General features: G+C 49.2%; 1 protein-coding gene across 1 annotated transcript in view; it reads right to left on the minus strand.

Annotated features, from left to right (window-relative positions):
• Nucleotides 1-11655: 11655 nt before the first annotated feature.
• mxd4 (MAX dimerization protein 4) overlaps nt 11656-11768 on the minus strand; it is an 11566-nt gene continuing 11453 nt past the window's right edge. The window contains exon 6 of the mRNA XM_084454451.1: nt 11656-11768. This exon is cut by the window's right edge and continues 95 nt beyond it. Within this exon, the coding sequence (XP_084310577.1) occupies nt 11709-11768 (60 nt within the window). The 3' untranslated portion in view covers nt 11656-11708.

Genomic DNA, 11768 nt, shown 5'->3' on the forward strand with positions numbered 1-11768 from the left:
CAAGCAACTCTGAGGAGAAACCCGATGTTAAGGGGTGCGTGTTCTGTGAAAAGCCAAACCATGGCATACACAAATGCCGCAGGTTTATGGACAAGACAATCGAAGAACGAGTCAAGTTTGTGAAAACAAAAAGGTTGTGCTTCGGATGTTTAAAAGCAGGTCACCTTTCAAAGAGCTGTGAAGGGAGAAGGGTTTGTGATACATGTAACAAGAAGCACCCAACATGTTTACATGAAGATCGCGCCAAGAAGGATGGGAGGAAAGGACCAGAGGATGACAAACAAACAGAGAGTGGGAAAAACATCAATGAAAGGGAGAGGTCAAGGGAATGGAAGGAGTCTAAAGATACCAACGAGACTTCTACTGAAGTGACATCTCATCGAGTGGTGCAAGACATGAGTAACACCTATGCATCCACAGTTGTTCTTGTATGGCTGTCCACAAGAAGCGACCCAGAGAATGAAGTTCTTGTATACGCACTTCTGGACAACCAAAGCGACACCACCTTTATCTTGCAAGAAAGAGCAGATGCTCTGGACACGCAGAAGGAACCTGTGCAGTTAAAACTTTCCACACTGTCATCCAAAGGTACAGTCATTCGAAGCCAGAAGTTGACTGGGCTGCAGGTCAGAGGTTTCTACACGTCAAAGAAAATCCCTCTCCCAGCCACCTACACAAGGGAATTCATTCCTGCCAACACGAGTCATATTCCAACACCCAAAACGGCAAGAGTTTGGCCTCACCTGGAATACCTCGCTGAAGAGATTGCTCCTTTGAAGGACTGTGATGTTGCCTTGTTTATCGGGTACAATTGCTCTCAAGCTCTTCTCCCCAGAGAAGTGGTGACAGGTAAAGACAACGAGCCGTTTGCCCAAAGAACAGACCTCGGCTGGAGTATAGTTGGCTGTGTAGATCCGTGTGTCGACTATGGTGATGCGATTGGAACCAGCCATAGGGTTGTTGTAAAGGAAGTGACTCCTCGTCTTCAGTCACCTACTAATCTGACGAGTGAAGTCCGATATGTATGCAGAACCCAAGTCAGGGAGCTAGTCACACCTCCAGATGTGTTGAGAGTGCTTGAGTCTGACTTCAACGAAAGAACCGTGGAGGATGCTCACTTCTCTCAGGAGGACCTTCGCTTCATATCTATACTGGAGGAAGGAATCAAGATTAAGGCAGATGGCCACTGCGAAATTCCTTTACCATTTAAGGAAGACAGGCCGAGTCTACCAGACAACAAGAAATGTGCAGAGCACCGTCTTAAGTGCTTGGGAAAAAGATTCTCAAGAGACAATCAATACCAGAAGGATTATATCACCTGCCTGAGTGAAACGATAGCTCGTGGAGATGCCGAGAAGGTTCCAGAAGAGCAACTGGACAAGAGCCCTGCCTGGTACATTCCCCACCATGGGGTGTATCACCCACACAAACCAGGGAAGATACGAGTCGTGTTCGACTGCTCATCCAAGTTTCAAGGTGTGTCATTAAATGACCATCTGCTTACTGGGCCAGAACTGACAAATACTCTGATAGGTGTTCTCATACGATTCCGCAAGGGTCCAGTGGCAATCATGTGTGATGTTGAACGTATGTTCCATCAATTCCATGTAAGAGCAGAAGACCAGGACTATTTGAGGTTTCTTTGGTGGGACAAGGGAGACTATCAGTCCCAACCATCTGTCTATCGCATGAGAGTGCACTTGTTTGGGGCGGCCTCGTCGCCAGGCTGTGCTAACTACGGCCTCAAACACGTCGCCGCTCAAGGGCAAGGTCGCTTCAGTGAAGCATCCATCCACTTCATAGAAAGGAACTTTTACGTGGATGATGGCTTGGCAAGCGTGTCAACAGAAGATGAAGCGATACAGTTGGTCAGCGAGGCAAGACAACTCTGCAGCGCTGGCAAGCTACGAATCCACAAGTTCATTTCCAACCGTCAGGGAGTACTTGCATCAATCCCCAAGGAAGAGTGCGTAGAAACGGTGAGAAACCAAGACTTGGCGGTAGGAGAGCCGCAGATCCAGAGAGCGTTAGGTGTTGAATGGTGTGTCACTTCAGATGAGTTCAGGTTCAGAGTCATCGTGAACGAACGCCCGCTCTCTAGAAGAGGAGTCTTGTCGACAGTATCCTCCATCTTCGACCCACTCGGGTTTGTAGCGCCGTTTATACTAGTAGGGAAGCAAATACTTCAACAAATGTGCAGAGACAAGATTGGGTGGGATGAACCGTTGTCCGAAGATCTTCGGCCTCAATGGGAGTCTTGGCTCTTGGACCTACAGAACCTCGCCAAGATCAAGATTCAGCGATGTTACCTACCAGAAGGTTTCAAAGAAGTGCAGAAATACGAACTCCATCACTTCTCAGACGCAAGTGTTACAGGGTATGGAGAATGTACTTATCTGAGAGTGATCAGTGCAACAGGACAAATTCACTGTTCTTTAGTAATGGGCAAGGCCAGAGTGGCTCCCACGAAAGTCACTACGATTCCAAGACTTGAGCTGTCTGCAGCTGTTGTTGCTGTCCGTACGAGTGATCTGCTCAGAAAGGAATTGGAATTAGAAGTTGCTCAGGAAGTTTTCTGGACAGACTCTAAGGTCGTCTTAGGGTACGTAAACAATGATGCTAGGCGGTTCCATGTATTTGTGGCAAATCGCATACAGCGTATCAAAGACAGTACAAACCCAAGCCAATGGAGACACGTATCCTCTGAAGAAAATCCCGCTGACCACGCGTCAAGGGGCCGCAACGCGAAAGACCTCAGTGCCTCCAATTGGTTCAATGGTCCAGAGTTTCTCTGGCAGGACAAGCTTCCCAGTGGAGATGATATGGTGGGAGACGTTGCAGTGGAGGATGCGGAGGTTCGCAAAGCCTTAGCACATAGGACTTTGACGGCAAAAGATTTCCTGCTTGACTGCTTCCTGAAGTTCTCCAGTTGGGCGATGCTAGTCAAAGCCATCGCTAGACTCAGACGACGTGTCAAGGAGCTTAAGGGTTTGGTACGAACCAACGAGGCCACAAGTCTCGAAGAGAGAAAGGAGGCAGAACTTATCATCATAGGCATTGTCCAAAGAGCTACCTTATCTGAGGAAATCCACCGTCTCCAAAGCAAGAAGGAGATAGCCAAGGATAAGGCTAGCAGGCTGTACAGACTGAATCCTTTCCTGGACAAGCAAGGTATACTCAGGGTGGGAGGACGGCTAGAACTGGCTGCTCTGCATCCGCACGTCAGACATCCAGCAGTCCTGCCCAGGAACAGCCACATATCAGAGTTACTGATCCAGCACTATCATCAAAAGGTGCAACACCAAGGGCGTGGCATAACAATGAACGAGCTACGATCCAATGGCATCTGGATAATTGGATGTAGTCACGCTGTGTCATCCTACATCTACAAGTGTGTCAAGTGTAGAAAGTTCAGAAGGTGTACCGAAGAACAGAAGATGGCTGACTTGCCCCGTGAACGCATGGAAACAACTCCTCCCTTTACTTATTGCGGGATGGACTGTTTTGGCCCATTTTATATCAAAGAGGGAAGAAAGGAGCTGAAGTGCTACGGTCTGCTCTTCACCTGTCTGTGCTCTCGAGCTGTACACATAGAGCTACTTGATGACATGACGACTGATGCCTTCATTAACGCTCTTCGTGCCTTTATAGCCCTACGAGGAAACGTTCGTCAACTTAGATCAGATCAAGGGACCAACTTCGTTGGTGCAAGACGTGAGCTCCAGGAGTCTTTAAAGGAGATGGATCAAGAATGTCTGAAGCAACTGGGTTGTGAGTTTGTCATGAACGCTCCAGCTGCGAGCCATATGGGCGGAGCCTGGGAAAGGCAAATCAGGACCATAAGAAGTGTGCTGACATCCATCCTGGATCAGTCATCCAGAAGACTGGACAGTTCCTCCTTGCGAACTTACCTGTACGAGGTTATGGCGATCATAAACAGCAGGCCTTTAACAGCACACTTACTTAACGATCCAACTGGGCCACAGCCTCTCACACCAAATCACATCCTGACGATGAAGTCTTCAGTAGTCTTGCCTCCACCTGGAGAGTTTGTGAAGGAAGACGTTTATCTTCGCAAAAGGTGGCGTAGAGTGCAATATCTGACGAACGAATTCTGGTCTAGATGGAAAAAAGAGTACCTGTTAAACCTGCAACAGAGACAAAAATGGCATAAGACACAGAGAAATGCGAAGATCAATGATATAGTAATTATACAAGACGACACTGCACCGCGCAATCAATGGAAGCTGGCCAAGGTCACTGCGGTGTACCAGAGTGATGATGGATGTGTGAGAAAGGTACAATTGCTTATCAGCGATTCCTCTCTGAATGACCAAGGAAAACGACTCACCAAACCAGTCTACCTAGAAAGACCTATTCATAAGACAGTTACCCTTCTAGAAGCTGAGTAACGCAGCCTTGTGGTCTCTCTACCTTTCCTTATACTTAGTTCTGTATTTCTAGATTTTAAGTTTATTAGGGAAATCACAAGTGATTTGGTGGGAGTGTAGCTGCCATCAGAGCCAGTTCAGTTTTACTATCAGTTAGTATAATTTATAAGTAGGATAATAAATACATACATAGTTTGACATAAATACAAGAATAAATAAAGAATAAAAATGCATAGTAAAACATATTTTGTGTTAAATATGGGTAAAAACATGGATAAAAGGGACCTATTTACTTAGTGGAACTTGTAAGGTAGTGATGTGGTCAACAGGTCATTATTAGTCTGCTGCGCTTTAGCAGCCACGAGACTGTTCAGATTAACGATGGCGAGACACGTTTATTTCTGTCAGTATAATGAAGATGTGTTGCTGTAAGATAAAGTAACAAGAAGTACAAAGATTGTCGAGGTTTCAATGCCCTGGAAGTTTATTTCTACTCCCCTAGAGTTAACGCGGCCAATGAGGTATGCATTTGTAGACTTGTCTAGCCATGTTTTGTGCGCTAATTTGATGGGTTATGCTAGAGATGTAACAGCTAGCCTACGTTGTGCTATGAGTAGCTAGCAATTCCAATGTTAGCAAGTTTGCTAGTTGCATTATGTGTATCAGCCACGAGGCGATTTAATGTTAGCTTTAATTATTGTGCTGTGTCATGATTAATGATTCTTTGTTATTCTCTATGAGAATTCTTTTATTTGATACTCAGTTTATCCTTTTATTTCTTTCATTCAGTTCTCACGGCTAAGGCTTGAAGGCATACAAGCAATAAATGCCCGTATATAAAGAACACCTTGTGCTCGTGTGTGATACTTGACCTGGGGGAGCTACACTTAGACTTGCACAACCCAGGCATGTTCACACAATCAAGGCATTCTGGGAAATACACGTTTATTTTTTGTCACTTGTGTATATTTTAATCTCTTGTAGACCTATGTTTCGTATCTACTAATTCATTCTTGTATAGGCCTACTGCTTCTAACACGGCAGTTTACCCCCCGGGATCAAGAAATTCCGACCTACCTATGAAACAGTTGAAGAAGTGGTCCTCCGGTAGGTCTACTGGACAAATGCCCTCGACCTCGGTTGAATATCCTTCACTTGTCTCTGTTCACTTTTCTCCTGTTCTCTATCTGCTATGCTTGCTTTGCAAAATGCATTCGGTGTCCACTTCATGAGGTAGGCCAAGCTTACACCTATCTAGTACTGGGTTGGGGCCCCTTCACCTCCAGAGCAGTCTGAATAAATCCTGCCATGGATGCAACAAGGGGTCCTTCTACACACCCGTCGGTCGACAGCTAGACCTCTTCATCACGTCTACATGCTTTATATACTGTGTCGCAGCGACGTGATTGGCTGTTTGGAGGAGCAGGAGACTTGTGTCGACGAGCAGGTGTTCCTAATGATGTGACAGCTGAGTGTAGGTGACCTCACTGCCTCAGCTAATGAAAGCTGAACAGTGATTGGCTCATTTACATTCGAAAGTGACCAATAAGTCGACGGCCTTGCAGGCAGCACACCTAGTAGGACAGCTGTAATGTTTTACGCACAAATAGAACATGCAAAGCAGGTGGAATAAGAAAGGCAGCGACAACGACCTCTTATGTATAAAACATTTTTAATTATATTACAATGAAAGAATACACAATACCTTTTTAAGTGTGCGCTAAAAATGCTTAGCCAGCACCGGCGGTAGTCGTGTTTATGCACACACACTCACAAACAAAAACAAACTTATATAATATATCTTCTGAATGCATACCATTACACTAAAAAGGAACATATTCACAGGTCTCTGACACAGAAGCCTCCCTACAACTGTTCAGTGTTAGCCAGGCTACGACGCCTAAACCCCCCTCCCCTACGCTCGGACACTCTTTCACCTCCACCCGGGCCCTCGTCACTGTCCAGTGACAACCTTTGAACTCCATTCCTGCATTTTTACAGAGATGGAAAGCTGGGAGTGACCTTTACGACCTCCGAACGCCACCCAGCACCTGGGGGCCAATGACGTGTTTTCTGAACGGCTCATGATTTGGGATTTCATGTTGAAAAACAGATTTGAATGTTCTTTTCGACATTCTGAAAACATTTGGAGATACTAGGCTTTCACCCAACAGCAGTGTAATACGAGAATCCATCCCTCCCTCCCTCCTTCCTTCCTTCCCATCCTCCCTTCCTAAGAGAAATCACTGATCTGACAGGCCTGGGATGGGATCAGCAGGGCGGTCTGGTACACGCTATCCAACCACGTGAAGTCAGATCACCTCCAGGATGGAAGCAAGGATGCAGTTTCAGAGTATTCACACGTGGCCCATACACCCTACCCCACCCCCACTCTGTGTGGGTATATACAGCATACACCTCCTGCACCAGCCCCTCTGCCTACTACACCACACCCCCTCGGTGCCCCTCCGCGCCAACGCAGGCCTGACGACGACAGGCGCAACCGAGAAAACTGTTATCACAGAGACAGTGCAAAGCATACCTATCGCTTTAAAATCGCTCGCAACGGTCTGGAAGAAACGAGAGGGGTGAAAGACAGGGGGTAGGTGGTGGGGGTGGGGGGTTGGGGGGGGGGGGGTTAGAACAGAGGGAGAATATGCTGACTCATCGCCACCACTGCATGTCCACATTTCCCCCGGCTGTGTGTGGAACCCTCTCTTATTCGGAGGATTTCAGAATAACAAAGTGACTAGTTTTTTGGCAGGAATCTTTTTTGTTTGTTTGTAACGCAGCGCCATATCTGAGAGGCGCCACATTTGAGGAGGCTAGCGACAGAGAAAGGGCTGGCTACTTTGCTCTTTTTCTTCTTTTTCTTCTCTAGGTGCGTGTGTTGACCGCTCCTTGCAGGCATTACTTGGTTTACAGCCGCTACCTCAGTTCACCCCAGAACTCAATCTGCCTCCCTCTCTCTCTCTCCTCCCTCTCTCTCCCCCTCCCTCTCTCTCTCTCTCTCTCTCCTCCCTCTCTCTCCCCCTCCCTCTCTCTCTCTTTGCCAGAGACAGTCCTGGCAGACAGCCTCAATCACTCGATGGTCACTTTTTGTGCTCCGAGAGAGAAAAAATCGCACACGTCCATAAATCTAACGGCAGACGTTTGGAAGCAGGGGATGAAGCCCTTCTCTCCTCAGAGCCGTCTAGATGGACAGGAGGGGGGCATCAACTCCCCCCCCCGCCTATCCTCTCCCTTCTCAAACGCAACATGGCCGCAGAGATCTCTATCGATGTCTATTCTGCTCTGACGGCGGGGTTGGGGCTTGTTGAAGAGCACCGTCCAGGACTAAACGTGATTATCAAGCTTGGCTGTTTTGCATTTCGACTACTTGGGTTGAGTCGCCAGTCTTTCATCACCATTTCCAGGTGTTCAGAGCTCAAGACCAAACAGCACGTTTAGTGTTTGAGATCCAACTACCCCCCCCCCCCACCCCGCGCCCCACCACCCCCCCCCCCTCCCGGTCTGGCACTATTTAAAAGACCATCACAAGTGATTTCCTCAACAATCTCTCGGGTTATTCAAGAGAATATAAAACAACATGTTTTCAAGGCACACCATTGAAACAAACTCCATCTCCACTACCCAGCAATCTTTTTCTTTGCATACATTATCTAGGCTATTCCACCTACTAGCCATTAACCCCCACCACACACACACACACACACACACACACGCACGCACGCACACACGCACACACACACACACACGCCTCCAAACCACCACTAACTGACTGTGCATTTTTTAAATGATGCTGTTGAAAAACTGGAATCTCTTATCTGGCCCATCTATCTAATCTCCTGTCACCCTAGCAACTGTTTCATTTTATCCCGTGCCTAAAGGGAGGTTCTGTGCAAGACCGTATTTCTTTTTAATTTACAAGTTTACTCAGTTGTTCCTTTGACAGACAAACTGACGTTTTTTTTTGCTACTAACAGTCATGTATGTCCTCCACATGAATGTAAACTCTGAAAAAAAAGTAGCTTTTCAAGAACTATATCTCTTGTTTTTTGTTTCTTTTCAACCCCTCCTTCAGTGTATCAGGGAGAGAGTGCAGATGACAGAGGTAAAATTTGTCCCAAAAAAAAGAAATAAAAAAAACAACAAATGTCGACAAAACAGTTGGTCTCAAAATGCACCACAGAACTGAAGCCAGTCTCTGCTCGTCTCAAAAGCCCCGCCCCCCGTTGAGAAAGCACATGATGGTCGTATTGCTCCGTCCATCCCCGTACCACAGGGGGGGACATTCTTAACACTAGAGTCTTTTAGGGGGGGGGGGGGGGGGGTGTCAGTGAACGCCACTGGGAGTCGGGAGCGAGGGTCAAACCTTGAGCTGCCTTCGTCGATTGGATTGATTGATTGATTAATTGATTGATTTTTTTTATATATATCCCCGCTCCTCTCCCTGGGACCTCCTCTTCCACCGTTCTCCTCTGACACAAAACGAGCATCGTCGTCACGGGAAGGGCTAGCAACCACAGGACAGAGTGGAAAGGTAGAGCCACGCCCCCCCGCCCCGCCCCGCCCCCTCTGTGGTGGCCTCAGCCTCAGGCGGCGAGCGGCGTGGCTGGGAAGCTGCCAGATGATTAGCCAGTGTGGTCAGGGAGGGGCGATGGTGGAGGGGGGGGTAGTGGGGGGGTTGGCAGTCGACGAGAGGGGGGGGGGGTTTCCCAGGGCGGGACGCAGGGGCTTCGATCAGTTCTTCACGCGCCCCCCGGTTCGCCCCGAGGAAGGGGGGCGACCAGCGTCACCGTTCTGGCGTTGACCGGCGGCGGTCCGAAAGCAAGGGTGTTCAGCTAACCTGCCGAGGAGGTGAAGGTGGTGTGTGTGTGTGTGTGGGGGCGGGGAGGGGAGGGAGGGGGGGGGGGTAGAGGGAGGTGAGCTGGGAAAAGACCTGAGTAGGGACGGAAGGAGGGATGGATGGACGGAGGGAGGGAGGGGTGGAGGGAGCGAGGGAGGTGGGGTACAGGAGGAGGAGGGGGGGGGGGTTCGGCACAACATTAGCCACCAAAGGCTCACCGAGGCACAGCGGGGCAGAGACCGGGGGGGAGGGAGGGGAGGAGTCCGAATGGACTTAGGTTCCTCCCCCTCCCCCCACATCTGCCTCCGTCTCCCAGCGATGAGCCTGCTTTTCTCTCTCTCTCTCTCTCTCTCTCTCTCTCTTTCTCTCTCTCTCATATATACAGATAATATACTCTTCTTTTTTGTCTTTCACGTTTCCAGAGAACACTTAGGAAAATATAAGCCTATAATAGAAAATACAGGAAATATAGTCTACACTGTCTAACATCACTTTCAGTGACCCGATAGTTATTTATTTATTTTTACACTAAGGCTTTTTTTATATCTCTTTTTTTTTAAAGTCTTTTGTGATTTTTTGAGTGTGTTTTGATCAGACCAGCCTCTGTGGGGACCGGACCCTCTTTTTGTTTAGAGGTGTCGGGGCGCCGAGCTCTGAGGACACGCCCCCGGGAAGCGAGGCGTAGGGTGACTAGAACACAGGTAGGAGGACAGGGGGTCAGAGAGCGCCGTCGACGCCTCTTCCGTCAACAGTGAGTACTGAGCGTCGCATCGCAGACCGCTGACCCACAGAAACCCGTTACGACGGCCCGCTAGCGACGCCCAGACGCTCAGAGAGTGATTAACTAAGTGAGTAAAGATAACAGAGTGATCTGTTATTGAGTTATGGAAATATGAGTACATTGTTGTGATTCTTTTTTTTCTTTTCTTTTTTTTTTTTTTTTTACAAATGAATGAATTAATGGTGAACCTAGGCCTCCTACAGAGAGCTAATCGTTAGAGCTGGCTTGTGTTTTGCTTCTACAGCTCTGACTTGTCATTGGAAAAAGCGCACGTGTGCACATGCACACACACACACACACACACACACACACACACAGCCTTGCCTGTAAAGGGCACCAGTGCTTTGATCACGGTGATCTAGATTAGATAGGTGGCCCAGATGTCGGAGGAGGAGGAGGAAGAGGGATCTGTTAGTGAATAACAGGAAGGATTCAACCCCTCCAGTCTTGTCCCCCGCCCTCCCCCCCACCCGCCATTATGCCTAGTCGCCCTCAGCTCTACAGCCTGGTTAAACCACTCGACACGCCGCCATTTTGGGGAAGAATTCTTCCTCAGTGTCCTGGGCTGGCCTGCCAGAACCAGCGCTGGAGGAAGCAGAAGCCTCCTCATTGCTACATCGATGCTACTGACGAAATACAAATAAAAAAAATAAAAATAAAGAGGGTTCTGATCCGCGGGTCCATTCAGGACCAGCAGTTTGAAAACCCCCTGATAAAGGACAGAGTTGTTGGTTCAAACCCGAGGCAGCGCTCCCCCCCACACAGTGAGGTGGTATAGTTCAACGTAGTGGTCACTTGTGTGGAGTAGTGGTTAGGGAACTGAGCCAATAGGGCGCAGCTGTACTGCTGTTCGACCAATGGGACGCCGGTTTGCTGTTCGGCTCAGCGGTGCGAGGGTGAACACCGAGCTGCACGCGAGATTCATTGTTGCCCCTGGAACGTGGGAGCAGAGTTGCCCCTGGAACGTGGGAGCAGAGTTGCCCCTGGAACGTGGGAGCAGAGTGGAAGGTGAGAGCAGAGTGGTGCGTGGTGGCGGAGTGGAAGTTTTAGGTTTCAGAGTGCCTGGGTTGGATATATCCCAGAATTCACTCTGTCTGTACTCCGTTTCCCCTCTCCCCCCCCTGAAACCGGAGCCTGGTTCATATAACAGCACCCAGCTGAGACGACGACGGGTCTTAGCTTTAGTTTTTTCTCCAGCCAAATTTTACACACACACACACACACACGCGCGCTGAGCTTCCATCGGCAAGTCAGAGCTGTCTCCACCGCACCACAGAGAAATCCCCAACGTGACCAATCTGCTCTGCTCTATCCAACAACACACCAGGTACAGCGGGGGGGGGGGGGGTTGGAGGGGGTTCTGGGAAGGCAGGGTGTGTGGGGGGGTGGTATGTCAGGATAAGGTAAGCAGGATACAAATGGATCAGGGCACAATAGGGTGAGGTAGGGTTGTCTTGGGGGGGGGGGGGCAGGAAGTCAAGGATGGAACGTCCGCCGCTTCCGGGAGATGAAAGCCAAGTGGGCGGAGCTTGGAGGGGGAGGGGACGGGAGATGCTACTGCCCACCGGTGGCACACATGATGATGAGGTGGGCGGGGGGACCGAGGAGGTGGGGGTCAAAGGTCCCGAGGTGGGAAGGAAGGAGGGAGGGAGGGAGGGGGGGAGGGAGGGGGGGGTGGGCGCTGGCCCTAGCAGTGGTGGGGCTGTAGTCTGTGGGAATGTGTGTAGCTGCCGTCGCTGGAGCTGCT

Source organism: Borostomias antarcticus (assembly GCF_949987555.1).
Source record: "Borostomias antarcticus genome assembly, chromosome: 20".
NCBI lineage: Eukaryota > Metazoa > Chordata > Actinopteri > Stomiiformes > Stomiidae > Borostomias > Borostomias antarcticus.